Source organism: Orcinus orca, chromosome 14 (genome assembly GCF_937001465.1).
Source record: "Orcinus orca chromosome 14, mOrcOrc1.1, whole genome shotgun sequence".
Taxonomy (NCBI): Eukaryota; Metazoa; Chordata; class Mammalia; order Artiodactyla; family Delphinidae; genus Orcinus; species Orcinus orca.
The window spans coordinates 14,671,365-14,690,861 of record NC_064572.1 but is presented as its reverse complement, the minus strand read 5'-3'; the positions used below and the strand labels follow the sequence as shown (position 1 = coordinate 14,690,861).

Here is a 19,497-nt window from a genome sequence, read left to right as displayed (position 1 = left end):
TTTAGAAAAGTCAATTCACCTTTCTGAGTCTCTGTTTCATCATTTTAATATGGAAATTAACAGTCTCCTGACTTCCTGAATTCACAGGGCTGCTGGGAGAATCACATTGGTCCAAACAAGCACAGTTGCTTTGAAATATGCAAAACACAGTAGGAATAAATGTGAAGTTTTAATGGCATGCAGTCATTAAAAAACCACCTTTAGATTTCTAAAACATAGAATACTGGTGGGTTGTGAATATGATAAATCATTCATAATTCCATTAAGTGCATGTATTTAATCTAAGGTAACAACCTGACACCAGTGTATAAAATGCATTCCTAGATAATACCAACGACCACTGTGTGTGGAAAAAGTTAGGTGTGACCGATGGAAAACAGAATTAAAGTTGTAGGTTAGCTGTGGGGGAGGAAATCTTTTGCTTTCAAACATGATTTGCAGATTGTTTCTCTTATAGCCGTCTCTTTTTTTTTCTTTCTTTTTTTTACTGAAGTATAGTTGATTTACAATGTTGTATTAATTTCTGTTGTACAGCAAAGAGACTCAGATAGATATATATATACACACACATTCTTCTCTATTATGGTTTATCACAGGGTATTGAATATAGTTCCCTGTGCTATACAGTAGGACCTTGTTGTTTATCCATCCTATATCTAATATTCAATAGTGTGCATCTTCTTGTAGCCTTCTCTTAGTGCCTTTCAGTTGTCATTACTCTAACTGAAATCCTTTATGTCCTTCACCCATTCCATCCACCAGCATCCTAACTGATCTCCGTGTCTTCACATGGGACACCCATCTTACAGCCTGGTGCTGACAACAACAGCTATAGGCAATCCAATTATAACACTCTTCCTGACAAACAGACTGACTCCTGTAACAGTAATTATGGAAAGCACACTCTGAAGAATTCTCTGCAATCTACCGTTAAGCAGAGTTCCCCCGCTGCCGTGAAGGAAATGGTGGTGACCACTACCTTTGGAGAACTCCATGCCTATTTAATACATTAGCATTACTGAGAAAGGAGAGATCTGTGCCTTTTAGGGTGATTAGGTTCTACTGGAAGCATTTTGAACAGTGAATGTAGGAATTTAATGCCAGGCGGATCATCACACAAAACATAATGTATCCCTTAAGTGTTATTTCTTTAATGGCTCTCCAGGGTCTCAGAAAGAAAGTACAAATGCCTGGAAAGAGCAAGGAAGGTCCTTCAGCACCTCTCACAAACGATCTTGCCATCTTCTAGGGGGTTCATTTCTCTTCAACCGCACCAGGTTGGTTACTGTCCTCTGATATGTTTTGTACCTTAAACTTTGCATACGCTGATGCTAATTCCTTCCACTGGAATGCCTTTCTTTGCCTTCCTTATCTACCAGATAAACTTCTACTTCAGGCTACGTGTTATGTCTATGGTGACACTTCCCCATCCCTGGCAAAGTATCAACTCAGTTCTCTCTTACACAGAGGGCATTGTTCTGAAGTTGCTTGTTTACAAGTCTGTCTACACGATACTGGACTCCTATAGAACGCCAGTGCCTAGGACAGTGTCTAGCACGTAATAGCCACTCAAATTTAAATGACTGCTTCAAAGTTTAAAAACTGCAAGGATGTTAAAAAACAATCTATTTAGTGCCATGAACTACAGGCTTTTTCTTGAAGAGAAAGTTTACCCATAGGAACTGCAGAGAAATATAGTCAGAACCCAGATGTTAGCACTGGATTATACCTGGGAAAGTACTTTGAAAATCTGGGGCAGGAGAAAGCCAAAAAATAATTAAGCACTAAAAACACTAACGAAAAATTAGGGTAGCCAATATTTAAAGATTGCTTTAATTATCCCTTTCATTAATTAATTAAACGGAATCCTTTTATCTTCAACTTCACATAAACTTCATGAGGTCACTAGATATATATCGGCAAGAACCTCAATGCAACACTTTATCAGTTACAGGTGGAAATTTGAGAAGCTTAACTTGTATTAATGTTTTATATAACAGTTTAGAAAATCAAACAATTTCTGAGGAATCAGATCAGCTTCGCAATTTCATCTTGCTTACGAAGTCAAGGATCCCTGCAAAATGATCAAAAATCAAATGCAGTATCTTCGACTATATTCCAAGAAGACGTTTGAAAGAAGGAAAATTGCACTTTCAAGCTCATCCTGAATTACTAATGAGGTTAAACGGTACTGAGGAAAAACAAATTAGAAATCCAAGGATGGAATGAAATTTCAAAGATTTATATAGGTTTTTGGTTTTGAACTTCACTCTATGTTAAAAGAAAACACATAGGACTAAAAAATATACAGAGAGGACAACACTGAGCACGTGACAAATCTAAACACATTTGCTTAAGAACCTTTTTTCTAAAAAAACCAAACAAACAAGGGGGAGGGTCCAGGCTTTTGTAGAAATGCGGGAAATTTAGTAAGGTGGGATAGGGCTACAGGACAGTACCAGTGTAGAGAAAAGAATATAAACAATTAGTCTGAGATCCAGATACAGTGGTCCTTCTGTATCTGCAGATACAGAGGTATGGCCGTGCTATGCCACTTTATATCAGGGACTTGAGCATCTGTGGATTATGATATCTGCTGGGGGAGGGGGGAGGAAGGGGAGGGTCCTGGAACCAAGCCCTCATGGATACAGAGGGACAGCTGTATACAAAGCTTAAAGAAGCACATATTCCCTAATGGTATCTCAACACCAGATGAAGAATGTCATGTGTAACCATAAAAAGCTTAAAAGTGATATTAAAACTTCAACGGTGGATGCAAAAATCGGCAATAGATGGGTGTCTTTGAAAGGAGACATTACATTAAGGGACCAACAATTCTACCTAAGCCAACATGCTGGACACAAAATAAGCCCCCCAAAGACTACTGAAGGATGGGGGGAAGGGAGAAGGCATGTGGAATGGGCAAATTAAAGACAGGAAGAATGCCTGCATTTCAGCCTTGACCCTGCCACTTCGCTGTGTGACCCTGGACAAGCCATGTTATCTTTCTCTCCCTCACTCTCCTTATTTATAAAATAGGAAAAATACCTCATGGGAAAGTTGCGGGTATGAAAAAGTTCATGTATTCAAGTTATACATTTTCCATGGCAATATAATTTATGGTCCTTTTATCATCATCGGGAAGAGATTGAGCTTAATAAAGATAATTGGTTAGGATGCAGATTTAGATCTATCAGATTATTTTCTCAGTCCTGAGCCTATACTGCACAAGCCTTAAGCTCTGAAGCAAGGATATCACTAACAGATTTAGATTTTTCAGCCTTTTCTGTTTTTCAACAGGGATGCCCAATGTCCTTTCTCCTTTGAGAGTACAAACTCTTAATAGTTGCAGAAGCTTAAAAGAATGGTCGTGTAACAGAAATTTTAAAAGTATGGCAAAAGATAGAGTCAGTATAGGTGTTCTCAATCTGGGAAATAGTGTACCATTCATTACAGCGAATGAGTGGTCACTGCATATTCTCCTGAAAGATATTTTGGTGAAGGCAACGGTGTGTATTCAGAAAGCACAACTTAATCTCTGAAGCCCTGTTGACATACTAGGTACCATTCAAAAAATCTCATCCCTTCTTTATTACCATCGTATGTCATGTCTTTTGGAGACTACTTTGCAACACCAGTGCCATCTTTGTTATTATCCTAGCTTGAAGAGTGAACATTGGCTACTGTTTCTACAGTTCTTTAAATTCGGTCTCAAGAATGAAAATTTGTTTTTATGGTAGAAGGTTTTTAATGTGTGATATTTTCAAAGAATAGAGAAAAACTCTACAGATCTCTCAATACTTGGAAGGGAAGTAGCAGAGCCCAATGGCTAAGATGAGACTCAGCCATTCATAGCACACACTGGATCGGCACTGATTTTCCCGTGCACCACTTGGTACAGCCATAAAGCCACAGTATGTCCAAGACAGAAATGCCACAGGGAGACTCTTGCACACATTCATTCATTTACACAACAGCTGCAAACACTGGGTCCACCAGAACTTTTTTTAAATGAAAGAACAGAACCAAACAAATCTAAAACCATCATTTAAATGCTTGTTGCCCCTTCAGGTCTAATATGTTAATAGCTGCACATCCTCATAGGATGAGAAAAAAAAAAAAGGAAAGCTTGATATATAAGTTTTAAAAGGAAAAGGAGGCATAATGATGGGAAGTAAACAATCTACTTGTTAAAAGGGTCTATAAAAGGAAAAAATGCACAAAAACTGTCACTATCAAGACTGTACACAAAGCTAACAACAAATAAAGGAGCAAATGAAGAAAAGGCAGTTCATTTTTAATAATTACCACGCTCATGAGTGATGACTGAGGAAGGGAGAATAGTACATTGACGGTAGTCGAAAGAAAAGGAAATGGGGAAAAAGAAAGAAGTTGAGAGTTTGTTTTTGCTTTGCTGTTTGTAAGGAAATAAAATAGAAAATGTGTTAATCAATTTGGGCAATTATTTTTGTGTGTGTCTTTAAAAAGAGTAAACTAATCAAGCCAACCTCACATTGAGAGACAGAACTAATTCTCACATTAGGATGGTCACTCTCATCAGTTATTTCCGATTTGGGACTCACAAATGTTATTCTCATCTGTATCTGGTTGACAGTGGCTAGGAGGCCCAGTAAAATAAACCTGGGTGGTCACTATTTCTTCGTGGGGAGCTGATGTAACGAGTGATTCAGAATGATGAATGGAATTGTGTTTAGAGCCTCTGGTACATTAGCTAAAAACTGCAGGGGAAAATGAAATTGATTTCTAATTCCATGACAGGGAAGTCAGACTTTGGATAGAGAACTGACTCATTTTTAGGCACTTTCCAGCTGGAAAATGCCCAGGACTTCTGTGAGACATTAGAGGCATGCAGTTAATGGGAGCTGGGATTTGTCATGGCTCTGAGTTCTCCAGATGGGCCCCTCAAGGCCAGGTGTTGTTAACTGTCGACACAAAGGTTAGTAATGAAGACATGTGGCTTGATGTCCATTTTCAAAAAACCTAAGTAAGTTCAGAATTCTGCTGGTGATTTTTCTTGAAGGTAGCTAACCCAATTAAATAACCGTGTGACGAATACTTGATTACTGAACCTATACGTTCAAATGCCAAGCAGAAAATAAAATCACACAGGTGATATAGACAGAAGCAGCAGTGTTAGCATATGTATAAATGATAATCTTTAAAATACCGGAAGAAAAATGCAGCTAATTTTTTTCCTATTGTGAGAAGAAAAATATACAGAGATAATTAGAGAGATTAGTTAATTCTAAAATATTTCAGAAAGGCAAGCAGACTACAAATGGCAGAGGGGAGAAAATTTATTTTTTGCAATAAGATTAGTTTTATAGAAGACCCAATGTTCCAAAACTAATACATTGATAAGATGACAACTCCAAACCAGACCAAACAAACAGAAACAGATAAACACACAGGGCCTTACTCAAACTAAATTAATTTAAAAATCAAACGCAAAAGAATAAAAACAAATCAAAACCAAAAATAGTGAAGATACTTTCTTCTTAATAAATACCAAAACGGATGTGCAACAATAGTTATTTCTGCTTTAAATGCACTGTGTGCTAAATTTTCTAGTTCATACATCTATTTATAGAGAGAAAAGCTCTAAGAATCGGTGAGTCATTATTTTCATGCACATGTAAATTAAGTGATCAGTTATTTAAACACAAAAATTACTCTTTATTTCATTCAACAATTTGGACTTGCAAAGACATGGATATATGAGATAGAAGGATTACTGGGCTAAAAGGGAGGAGATAGTAAGACTAGTGGTGGACTGAAGGATCTGAAAGCATCACTGTCCTAAGGAGATAGAAGAATTTGAAAGCCTGACAGTTTGCTAAAGTGGCCAAAGAAAGTCAAACATTTTCTAATGTGGCTCATCCATGTGGTTTAGAATTTTATAGATAATTCTCTAATAAGGGATATTTATTTACTACCCAACTAGGGGAAAGACCACTGACAGTAGATCTGGAATAAAAAGGAATCAATGACCAACATGGAAGATTGGGTTTTGGGTGTGACCTGCATGGGTGTCTAACTATGAACTTTTAAATGAGTCACATAAGCATTGTGTCTATTTAAAGATAACCTTGTATCTCTCTGTAATTTCAGGGAAGAAGTGAGGACACGTGATGCTTTTAATTTAAGTGATCAATACCTGATCCTTCCTCGGTCACCATCCCAAGTCCTTCAGCTTTGTTTTGTCGCTCAAATGCGTTTAGGTCAAGGACACTGCAATAACAGGGAAGAAAACATTTAGAGGCCTAACAGAACGTTTTCTTTCTTCAGGAGAGCAAATGTCTAAAAACTGTGTATCGTGAAACGTGAACCAAATGTTATCACTTACTGAAAACATACACTGACTCAATGCCTACCAACCATATTTTCCTAGTACCAGACTAGTTTCTCTCCAGGGTCCACACTGAAATGATCCATGTGAAAGTCAAGCATATGGCATTGATGGGTTTCAACTTTGGGAGAACATTACAAAGTTAGCAGACATACTGAAATATAATTAGAATGATCATGTTTCTCCAGTTGGAATAATAACATTAAGTATGTGGCAGGTTCCTCAGTCAAATGCTGTCTGAATGATTTCAAAGACTGTAAAAAACAGAAAATGATGAACATGGTCATGATGATCATGGTTAAGGCTCATTCATTTAGGGCAGATGAGAACTGGTCTAACGGCCCCCAGATAAAATGAAAAAGAATTTTGTTTTTTGTCTTTTAAAAATCATACACTACTCATTTCCAAGTAAGCAGAATACACATTAATTCTCCAAGGTTCCTATTTAAGCGCAGGGTAGACTATATTAAGACATTATTAATGTGGAACAATTAGTAATTAAAACATTACTAACACCTAACAGCAAGATAGAACATAAGACACTTCCACACTTTTGTCCCACTTAAAAGTGTGTTTGATCATTAAAAATTCTTCTGTGTATGTGCTGTCAGTAATGTACTTACAAAGTAACAAGTACTTTAAAAGGTACAACCACTGAGTGGAACCAAAGCAAGAAAAGCACGTGCTTACCTGCATGAAGCATGTGCTTACCTGCATGACTGCATCAGGCCAGCAAGGCTCTGAAAGAACCCCACATCCTTTTTCTCCTTGAGATAGTCAAGCATTTTCTACGGTAGATAGAGAAACCACAGGGTCACTGAACACAAATCTCGTGTTTTGTTAAATAAGAAATAAAAACATCCTTTGATTCTGAAATAAAGATAAAAAATATCCAGTGCATACAAACATGACGAACGTCACCTTGACCATGAAATAGTGATAAGCATGTCACAGCAAGAGACTTGCACATTTCTAAGTGCAGCAGGACATACACATGGCTTGGAACAAGGGAGCTGCTTTATAAAACACCATAGGCAGCATGAATATCAGGGGGAAATCATACTCTTAATTCTCTTCATGTCACTCTGTAAGTATCTGGAGATTCAGAAACTTAGTTCAAGTTTACCGGGAAGAAGGCCCACCTGTCTGCTATTCACAGGTTTCATTACAAAAGTGACTTCCTTAAACAGCATTCCAATCCGAGAGCTCTGATTACCATATGCTAATGTTACAGACAGAAATTCAGTTTCCATTACCATGGTCTCTAAACCCAAGGACTGGTGGGAATCATGTGACTATTAATTTTTCTCCTCTTTTCTCAGAATGATGTCCAGATTCTGTGGTCAACATTTTGGTTAAACACAAATGTAAAAAATGCTAAAGCAATGCATGGCTCCCACTTGCTACTTTGAAGGTAGATACAGTGTGCTGGAGGTTTCAAATAAGAAGTACTATGTGCAGGGCAGGAATAGAGAGGAAGACGTAGAGAATGGACATGTGGACACGAGGCAGGGCGGGAGGGAGAACCGGGAGATTGGGATTGACGTACGAGCACTGCCATGTGTAAAATGGACAGCTGGTGGAAACCTGCTATATAGCACCGGGAGCTCAGCTCGGTGTGACCTAGGGGGTGGGATGGGGGGTGGGGAGGTCCAAGAGGGAGGGGATCTATGTATACATATAGCTGATTCATTTCATGGTACAGCAGAAACTAACACAACATTGTAAAGCAACGATACCCCAATTAAAAAAAAAAAGTACATACAAGATGATAAGATGACAGGCACACCAAAGGTTTTAAGAAAATAAAGATACTGTTCTTCTCTGAATCTTAAATAGAAGGGATTAATTCCTACTATCAGAGCTATCTAGATAGGGCTCAGCTAAGCAGTCAAAATATTGGTAGTACTCTTTTTCCAGAAATCAGAGAGTTAAAGGTAATATAAAACTAAATATGTGAAGGCTGTATACACATACACAGTGTATATATATTTGTGTGTGTATATATATATACACACATATATGCATACACCTACACATGCACAGACACACACAGACACACAAACACGCACAGCCATTTTGGGGTGGGTGTGTGATAACTTATTGGTCTAATAAAACATGAAGCGCTTATTAATCATTGGCCTTTTAAAACAAAATGAATGTGGGTTACAGGATCAAAGGGGAGTGGTGGAATATATATCTGAAGGTTTAAAGAAAAAAGAAAAGATCTGTACAGACGATGAGTACATTTATTACATGGTCTCTCAAGGTTCCTTTTGTCTCCATGGATTTCTGAATATATATACTATACGATTAAGGTCTTTTGAAGCAATACATAAGTCAAGGGAAATTATTTATTTATAAGTATTGTGGCGAGATTAGGTTGGTTTTCTTTATTTTTCCTTTTTTTAAAAAAGTCATGTAGTCATTTACTATGGAAATCAAAAAAGAAAATCTGTAAATTGGATGGGAGAAAATTCACCTTTATTTTTACTAACTTCTAACTGAAATTTAGCATTCCTTTCAACCAGTAATCTAAGCAACAAACACTAGGAGGATTAGTAGTAGCTACGATTTTGTCACCAATAAAGATTTCAGATATTTTCATATCACATTACAGCTGTTGTAGATATTTAAAAATATTTAGACACGTCTTTTCTTCTCAAAAATTATTAGACCAACTACTAGATCTTTTATTTAATGAGTTCATAAAGAAACATATTACTTTATCGAAAACCTATTTTATAATATTTTGATAAACACATTTCAATATACTTGGTTTCCTTTTCAATCTATGGAATTTTAATTTGTGCACTTATAAACATTACACCGAGAGGAGGCCAGAGATTTCAACGAACTGTCAGAGGCAATAAAAAGCTAACAACCCTTGCTTAGGTTATGTCTACGTTCTCTTCCAGTACTAACATGTAGTGATTATATTTACAGAAAAAAATATACAATTTGATGGGGCTTCCCTGGTGGCGCAGTGGTTGAAAGTCCGCCTGCCGATGCAGGGGACACGGGTTCGTGCCCCGGTCTGGGAAGATCCCACGTGCCGCGGAGTGGCTGGGCCCGTGAGCCATGGCTGCTGAGGCTGCGCGTCCAGAGCCTGTGCTCCGCAACAACCTTTACTAACCCAAAAGAAACCTTCAAATTTTCTCTGCTTTTCTTTTCTTAGACTCAAAGGTTTCTAGGAGCCTATTCCTAGCTTTGTGCCACTGTAGTGGTTCTGAGGTTCACAGCAACTTGAAGTCAAACATTCTAAAGTTCTCATTTGCCTTCCTTTCCTTCAATGAGGGTAGCCCTTTACCTGCTTGACTAAAACTTACCCAAGAAATAAACAGTTACTAGTTCCCTGTTCAACCGTGCTTTCTCATACAGAAGCCAAGATACAAAAATAAGAGACATTATAGTTTTAGAATAACACAACCTGATGCTTATATTATGTTGTGGTTTGTTGTTCTCCAATGAGCATAAGGATTTTTTCTGAGCTCAGAGCCACACTGTTGGCCATGTGAATGTTATCCCCAGAGGTATGCAGTACACACCTGTGACAGTCCTTTTTTAAGTCACTCAAATACTCTTTTTTTCTTTAGTGAAGTATAGTTGCTTTACAATGTTGTGTTAATTTCTGCTATACAGCAAAGGGACTCAGTATATGTGTGTGTGTGTGTGTGTGTGTGTATATATATATATATATATATTCTTTTTTCATATTCTTTTCCATTATCACAGGATACTGAATATAGTTCCCTGTGCTGTACAGTAGGACCTTGTTGCTTATCCGTCTATAGATAATAGTTTGCATCTGCTAACCCCCAGCTCCCAGTCCTTCCCTTCCCCACCCACCTCTTCCCCCTTGGCAACCACAAGTCTATTCTCCATGTCTATGAGTCTGTTTCTGTTTGATAGATAGGTTTATTTGTGTCCTATTTTAGATTCCAAATATAAGTGATACCATATGGTATTTGTCTTTCTCTTTCTGACTTACTTCACTCAGTATGATAATCTCTAAGTCCATCCATGTTGCTGCAAATGGCATTATTTCATTCTTTTTTATGGCTGAGTAATATTCCATTTTATATATGTGCCACATCTTCGTTATCCATTCATCTGTTGACGGACATTTAGGTTGCTTCCATGTCTTGGCTATTGTGAATAGTGGTGCTATGAACACAGGGATGCATGTATCTTTTTGAATTATAGTTTTGTCTGGGTATATGCCCCTGGAGTGGGATTGCTGGGTCATATGGTAGTTCTATTTTTAGTTTTCTGAGGAACCTCCATTCTGTTCTCCATAGTGGTTATGCCAACTTACATTCCCACCACCAGTATAGGAGGGTTCCCTTTTCTCCACACCCTCTCCAGCATTTGTGATCTGCAGAAAGTCACTCAAATACTCTTATTCTAACAAGCTCAACAGACCTTGGCCTTCAGTTGGATATGGAGATTGCATCCTTTGTCATAACTGGTTGAAGTTAGCAAAATCCCCGTCCAGATAATGTCTAACTTTTAAACAGAACATCATTACAGAACTTGGTTGGGAAGTGATTTTCTCATATCTTAGGAGAATAGAAAGAATTACAACTAGAAAAATTCTTAACAATGCATTCTGTTTACACATTAACCTAGAAGCCAGCTTTGTACCAAATATACAACAAAATCTTAAGAGTCAATTTTTAGGAGATATAACACTATAAAACATGTTACCAAACTAGGCTCCCTAGGTAAGGGTATTTATTTTTCACTATTAAAACAAACGAGCTGCTTTACGCCAACTTATTCACATGAAATGCAGCATTGCAAATGATGACACCGTATGACATGACTTCAGACTTCTAACCAGCGTTGTTATTTGTTGTGCTACCTAGAAGGGGTGTTTATTGTGCTACCTGGGAGATATTTGGATACTGGGACAAGATGACCATAAAATAAAGGCATACTTTACATAGAAAATGAAAACAAAAAAGTACAACTAATGTACAACTAATAGTTCTTTTAGGATGACTAAAATAGTTCAACAGGATGACTATACGGTCCATCTCTTCGAAAAGCACATTATGTGAAAGGCTCAATGACATACCTGCTGTACTGTAGAGTTCCCGCCATTTAAGATAGCAATTCCGAGTTTCAAAGTAGCAGCCACCATGGGTCCAGTTTCACCTTAAAAATACAAACTATTGTGATCCTTCTATCACTTCACCTGCTACATTAACCAATTCTATCTCAAAATGTGCATTTTTAAAGTCATTATTCACCTCCTACAAACCTATGTCATGGTGGAGAGGGACAGACTGACTCAAATAACAACAACAACAAAAAAATTAAGAGTCATAATGCATATTTTGCCATCAATGTTTTTACTAAGTTCTGTGTAATATGTCTATGATTGAAACTATATGAGAACACAGAGAAAACGAACAGGAAGAAACAATTGATTTTGAAATACTGACACCTAAAATTATTAAAATTCAAAACAAATCATGTGTATTAAAATAATACTGAAATGAATATGAGCTACTTAAAATATTCTCCCTCCTCCCTCAAGAACAGTATGTTTGAACAACTTTTAAAATCTCCATTTCATCACTTTTATCTTAATACGTTTATAGCCTTGCTTTATTAGGGTGACTAGTCACAATTTTAAGTTATTTGAATAATAATAACAAAATTTCAAATCCAACCAGTTGTCTATAATTTAGCATATTATGTTTTATTTTTACATTAGTCGCCTCCACTTATCTTAGAAATGAAATAATCCCTATATTTGGAGAGGGGTGCTTAATAACCACCATTACTTTTTCATTCCATTAAAATTACAGTAACTAGTTTTCACAAAGAAGGTATTACCAATGTAAGAAAAATCAGCTTGCACTGGCTGGCTACTGAAAAATGCAACAGTACTTGAATTACTAAAAATGACTCACTTAAAAAATCTAAACATTTATATCAAGGGCCCCGAGGGCCGAGTCCAGCTTGGCACCTGTTTTCGTAAATAAAGTTTTATTGGAACATGACCACACCATTTATTCACGTATTGTCTCTAGCTACTTTCATGCCACTCTGGCGGAGTTGAAGAGATGCCACAGAGGCCCCAATGGCTCACAAAGCCGAACATATTTACTATCTGGCCTCTATCAGAAAACATTTGCCCACCTCTGATTCACATAATCAGTTTGGTAGAGTTGTGTCCCAATATAATTTCCAAAACTTAACGAACAGAAATAAAAAATCTTTTAGTAAGATTCTGATTTAAAAAGAAAAATCAACATCGAACTTTGTAAGAGAGGCGGCATTTGTCAAGTCACCTGACCTAGTCATGAACAAGAAATTCAGGGACTAAATAAATCGGTAGACTTTACGTAAGAGCGCTCCTAGGAGTAAAGGGGAAATCTACAGAATCGGCCCTTCCGAGGTAGAGCCAGGAGCCTCACCTTTGCTGGCACTGATGGTCTGCAGCACCATCTCAGCTGCACCGCGGTCGTGGAGCCTGGCTTGTTGGTACAGAAGCTTTTGCTTTTCCATTTCTTTTTCCTGAACACAAATCCCAACCATTTATGTTGCAGCTATCACTAAGCAGAGCAGCTTTCTATAAACCACATTTTCAGTCATCTCTTCATGTATGGGCTCTATGCCAACATTATGGACCATTTCAACACCAACAATGCTATCCAACAGATGTTAACATAGTCAACTCTTGGTTTTCCCTTTATATTTCTTGTGATAGACTTTTGGTACTGATTTATCAGGATGAATTTTCTCAATTATCATGACTGGATTAGTCCAAAGCCTGTATCATACTTTTGAAGTACTGTACTTCATCACTGAAACTGGCACTTTCTGAATGATACATTCGTGCATCAGTTTGTCACGTGTTTAATCATCTCCCAAGTCATGGTCATAACTTGATACTGCTCAGCAAATGGCTCGAGTTGTAAGTCATCACTGAATGACAGAAAAACATTAACTGAGGACGTGTTGGAGTTTAAGCAAAATTGAAAGCTGATATGGATAAAAAGGTAGGCTTCAACTAAGTAGTGGACATATGATAACAGATCTCCCCAGTCCCCTCCCAAAGAATAAAAGAAGCAATGTGCCTTTATATTTTGTATTCTCTGGTGGTAATAAACGATACTGCATGGTACTGCTAGAGCAATGGCTAGAGTTTGTTCTTTTCCACTTAAACTACCACTGAACACATACAGAAGGAAATCAAAATAAAATATAAAGGCACAGCAAGTTCAAGACTGGTAGGATCATTCACTTGAGCTATCCAGTTCGCTGGAGAATTGAGACGGAACCAAGCAGTATAAGTTGCAGAATGAAAGTTGCATAGAGCACTATGACAGCGCGTCCATCAAATGGCGTGGTAGAGAAGCTTAGTCAATGGGACATGAAACAGTCAATTAGTATCATGTCCATAAACACAACGGCCAAAACATATATGACCTAAGAGCAGGAAGAGCTGCAGCAGAGGTAGCCAGAGTGACAGCTTTGCTGCCATAAACTTTCCATCCAAAGTACGGAAAATAGACACTGGAAGATGGAAGAGGTTTAAAAAATGAAGGCTTGCTAGTTACAGAATATGAAAAAGAACATAAACTAAAAGGAGGGGGTAAAAGAAATGGGCTCAAACAAATGAAAAAAGAAACCTTTAAATCAAAAGCAACCAACACAGACATTTATGCTGTTACCAGAGAGTTCTCGCCGAGGCTGGCAAATTTGTCTCTTAAATCTTTGATAATATCGTGCTGCGAAAACAAAATTGATCAGGGTTTTTTTTCACACTATAGTTAGAGCTCCTGTGGTTAAATTTTTATTTTTTCTTAAATTATGTGATAGGCCTAAATGGAAGCAGAAAAAAGAAAGAAAAAAAAAAAGGCAGCTTTGCTTTATACGTAGCCATGCTAACATCTAAAAGGTTTGCCTTCATGTTTAAACCTCTTCCTGTGAAGTCAAAAACAAAACGAAAACAAAACCACACAGACACACAAAACTATATTGTCATTACAACAGAGTTTCAGGAAAACTGAAAGAAGACCCTTTCGTCTGCTCTTCAGGTGCTGTTTAAAATTAGGGAGCAACATTTGATTCTTCCTTTTAGACCCAACAATCTTTGACTTTCCTCCCGTTGCCAGAGCTATTTCTGGAACTTTTACTTCCTAGCTTAACCAACTCCCTTCGTGAAAGAGCTGTCCGGTAAAACTGATAAGAAATTACTGTCTTAAGGAACTGTGCTATTATTTTCATCAACTAAAGAGGCAAAGGAGTTAGAAAGAATGATTCTTCTATTGACACAATACAACATAGAAAGATAGTCATCAGGAAATCCAAAGAAGATGGAACATGGCAGCATGCCATATATTCTTGAGGAAAAACAAATACAGAAACCCTTCGCCATTTGTGCTCCAAAAGTAGGGAGACCAGCTCAAAGATCTGGCAGAACAACCTGCACAATAGATTCCAAGGTCCCAGTATCCTCTTCAGTAACTGAAATCACTCATGATGGACAGACCTCAGGAGGACCAAGAAACACAGGATATCAAATTGCCTTCTTTACAAAGTAAACTCCCTGAGCAAAGATCACGCTAATTTTCCTTATGTAACATCTAAATTTCAATAATAATATTTTGGGGGAGATGATATGAAACATTTGAAGAAAAAATAGTGAGCAAAAAAACACACTCTGATCTAGAGGCAGGAAAATCGTATTTCATAAAGAGGGATCAGGTTGACCACTCTTTTGAATTTCTTTGTTGGAAGCCCTCTCTTCAGAACATCTTTAATGTTATTTCTTTTTGTACTTTCTTGTCCCCTTTGAAAACTGCTTCTGGGTATATAATTTAATCTTTCCTTGGAAAGTTTATCACGACATAAAAAAGTAAAACTTTAAAAGTGAAACTAGAAAGTTTTCAGGCAATAAAATGACGGATTATGTGGAAAGAAAAAAATTCTTTCATTTCAAATATACTGCAGATTAGCTTTTCTAAGCAAATTGGAGACAGATCTTTTTAAAAGTATCTTATTCAGGGAAACAGCACCTTGAAAGTACTTTTTAAAGGACCTTTTTAAAAGTAGCGTTCCTCGCCCTGCCGCACTCCAAATTCCGCTTGAATTGCTGAAGGTTCTTAAATATAACACTATACCTTCAACCTGTAGTTTAGTCTTTAAATTATTCCAAGGTTACAAAGGGAAAAATCCTTCAGGAATTGTTGTTTCTCCCAAACAGGAAGACTGTCTCAGTATTCTATTGATATAGGAAACTTTTACATTTATACGATTTTATGTAGACTCCTAGAAACCTCGGAATCACTAGTACTGACAACCTGCAGCAAATTAGCAAGACTCTGTGGCATGGGTTTCTGGATTAATCACATTCTTGGAAGGCTCTACTTTGTGTCCCTAAATGCTTTTCATCCCTCAACACTTTTTTTTCTTCATCTAACTGTATTATGTATGATTGTGTGATATTTTAAATACCAAATGAGGAAAAGGTAGAGATACATGGGCAGAAGCTAGACATTATTTTCTACAAATCATTTTCATTGTGACATTCCTATACTAAAAAAGCATGGAGTTTATTTTCTTTTTCACCCCTTCACAAAAGATCAGAAGTAATGAACATTTGCAAGCTTCTGATCGGTACTTATGCACTTAGAAGAGTTATGAAATTGCCCTGAAAAATGAACTTACTCAAAAACAGCAAATCAGACAGGTTTAAAGGTGGATATTACCCCCTGAGAACATCCAGTTCAAAGCTTTCAGTTCAAAGATGAAAAGGCTGAGGTACAGGGTAATTAAATGTGACCTGCTGAAGGTCACCTGGTTAGCACCCAGATGAGAACTCAGGTGTCCTGCCTTGGGAGGTTCTGTGCTCATTATGATAAAAGATTTCCTCTCATTGGGCTTCTCTGACTTGATTTCAGTAAGGAAGTGAAATTGATGAAATGTAATGATAATAGCAAATACTTACAGAGTTTGTTATGTGATAGGCAATGTTCTGAGTGGATTATATACATTAACTAATTTAATCCTCATCACAATCCTATGCAATAGAGACCTTAATTAGTCCCATTTTATAGATAGGAGAATTGAGGCTTAAGATCATACAGCCATATGGTGGAGCTGGGATGCAAACACAGCTGGTCTATTTGAGTGTCTGTGCTCTTACTGACTCTGCTGGATCCCATTTTCTGTAAATAATGTGGCCAAGCATAAGCTTCAACTGGGATTATTTTTTTTAATTTTTATTTTATGTTGGAGTATAGTTGATTAACAATGTTGTGTTGGTTTTAGGTGTACAGCTAAGAGATTCAGTTATACACATACATGTATCTATTCTTTTACAAATTCTTTTCCCATTTAGGTTATTACAGATTATTGAGCAGAGCTCCCTGTGTATACAGTATGTCCTTGTTGGTTATCTATTTTAAATATAGCAGTGTGTATATGTCAATCTCCACTGGGATTATTTTTACAAACAATAGCACATGCAGTCAAATTACTGTGCATGTCAAAAATGTACCATTATATGTTTAAATATGTGTTGTCTACATACTCACATGCTATTTAGGTCTACACATTCATATGCATAAATTACCATACACAATACAGAGGTCTGTGCTTTGGGGAATTTTCCTTGTATCAGGACCAGTACTCCAGCCCACACTGAACCCCCTTCTCTCCAAGTCTTAGCGACTTGCCTTGCTTCTTAAGTACAGTGGCCCCAGAAATGGCTTTTGCACCATTACTGTGCTTACGAAAGCTGGCTCTTATCACCACTACCACTGTCTAAGGAAACCACATGCTGATGCAAATGGAGAGACTGCAGTGCCTGGACACTTGGCAGGCTGGACCCAAGCTGGCTCTGGCTTCCCCAGGGGTCACCTGGAAGAGCTGGTTAATATCAGCAGGAAGTATGAAGAAATTAACACCCTGTAACCAATAAGAGATAGGAGGTGGGAGGAAACCAGCAGATAAAGTGTTCCTCGTTGCTCCCCAGGAGGTGCTGTTCCAGTATGCATATAGCCTCTCCAGGGGCATCCAACACAATCTAGCAACTAGCTGTATGGCTGGTTAGTTGTGGTTAGCTGGTCAGCTCAAGAATGCATTACTGCATTCTCTCTGCTTCCCTGTATCAGTTCTCGTTCTCCCTCACTCTTACTCCCCTGAGATTTTAACACCTCCAACCCCAGTAGAGTGTTAGCAAATAACCTCTTTGCTCTGTTTTCTAGGGAACGTGGGCTAAGACAGGAGGGTATTACTGTAGATCAACAATTTCAGTATATAAAAATGCAGTTGGCAGATTGCAGCAATAAGCATGAGTATTGGAGAACACTGGCCATGAAAATTCCTTCCCCCTCTCCCCTCTATGATTCAACAGTATGACAAGCAACTCAACACTCTAGGGTCCATATTTTGACACCATAGAGCTTCCACAGTAGAAACTAAAGAAGTGTAAATTTTCTTGATAAAAGAGATAATTGTTTCAATGTTTTATATCCGTAGCTTTATCTTCAATTTTTTCATATTTAATCGTTCTCTTTGGTAAGATTCAGGAAGCCCTGCTAATCTAAATTGGTGTGTTCCTATGAACACAAGTAAATAAGCCCATTCAAAGATCAAATTATGTAGCTATTGGAGAGGGAACATCTTATAGCCAATTCATTCTTGTAGAATTACAAAAAATTGAATATATTCAAATTTAGATCATTGGGGGCTTCCCTGGTGGTGCAGTGGTTGAGAGTCCGCCTGCCGATGCAGGGGACACAGGTTCGTGCCCCGGTCCGGGAAGATCCCACAGGCCGCGGAGCGGCTGGGCCCGTGAGCCACGGCCGCTGAGCCTGGGCGTCCGGAGCCTGTGCTCCGCAACGGGAGAGGCCACAGCAGTGAGAGGCCCGCGTACCGCAAAAAAAAAAAAAAATTTAGATCATTGGAGGGGCCAGACAAAAGTGCTTTTATCAGTGTGTAGAGCTATGTAACATCAGTCTTTTAAGACATTTTAGACCTAAATGAATTCTTTCACACCTCATGGTACATACTTTGGAATATGAGCTGGGTATTGGCCTGAGTACTTAGTGGGTATGATGTCATAGGTTAGTCTCCTAAATTTTTATAACAAAATATCAACTCTTTCACAGGCATATTTGGCATTTAAGACACAAGAAGTTCTCTTTAATCAGTAGGACAGAATGATAGCACCTCAGGGACTCACCAGAGAATTCATCTGTGAAGTAGAAACTGGGCATTTGCCAAAGGATGATGCAACTTGCTTAATAGTTGAGAAAGATGGTCTAGAAGGCGAGTTAACAGTCCATTCCTCTAGATTTACTTAAGCTTCACCGTCATTAATTTAGGTTTTTCCATAAGTAGTAAATCTATATTAAAGTACTTAATTCAATGAAAGCTTTTGTGTGGAATATTATCATTGAACGTTGCACCCTCAGATTTGGAAGAATGGCAGTAGGAGAAGCAACCATCAGAAGAATGTTGCTATATGTCTTGCAAAATCATCATTTTAAAATGTGGTCTACTGTGGTACCAAAGCTCTTTCTTGTTCTACGTGAGATCGTGCTCAGAAAAGTCATTCAACTTGAAATATTACTTTGTTATTATTTGTTTTGGCTTCTGAAAAGCTCAAAGCCGAATAAAGTAATCCACTGTAGTAATTAACATTTTGGGTAATTGCTAAAATGTTTCTTCCCTTTCAATTAATATTGGCCTCTTTATAATATTTAACTGTCCGTTTTCATAGTTTTAATATTGAAGTAGTCTCAAGTCTAAAAAGAGTTATATATAATTACTAACTAAATATGCAATTAAATTTTCAAATAAGTAGTTGTAGGTAAATATACATATAAATAGATGAAGCTGGGAATTAAATTATCAACTTAAATCAGGCAAGTTTTAACAGGATCATGTCAGTAAAACATACATGTGATGGAAGAAGAGCTGGTAAATACTAGGCATTTTAGCCTCCACTCCCTGTTTTCCATGTTTTTTGAGCTTTATTTATGTTACTCCTCATGGAGATTTTCTTTATAATGCTACCTTTTTATATCTACTTCTTTCTTCTTCTCAATATTCTTATAGATAATTTAAGTGGAAAGTACAGCAAATATTAATAA

At 37.5% G+C, this 19,497-nt stretch overlaps 1 protein-coding gene across 1 annotated transcript in view; it reads right to left on the bottom strand.

Moving 5' to 3' along the window:
• The window catches only part of RYR2 (ryanodine receptor 2), a 517,690-nt gene that overhangs the window by 65,012 nt on the left and 433,181 nt on the right, over nucleotides 1–19,497 (bottom strand). Inside the window, exons 80-83 of the mRNA XM_049697219.1 lie at nucleotides 12,805–12,904; nucleotides 11,454–11,533; nucleotides 7,082–7,158; nucleotides 6,179–6,252 (exon numbers count right to left, since the gene is read on the bottom strand). Coding sequence (XP_049553176.1) covers nucleotides 6,179–6,252; nucleotides 7,082–7,158; nucleotides 11,454–11,533; nucleotides 12,805–12,904 — 331 coding nt within the window. The remainder of the gene's footprint in view (nucleotides 1–6,178; nucleotides 6,253–7,081; nucleotides 7,159–11,453; nucleotides 11,534–12,804; nucleotides 12,905–19,497) is intronic.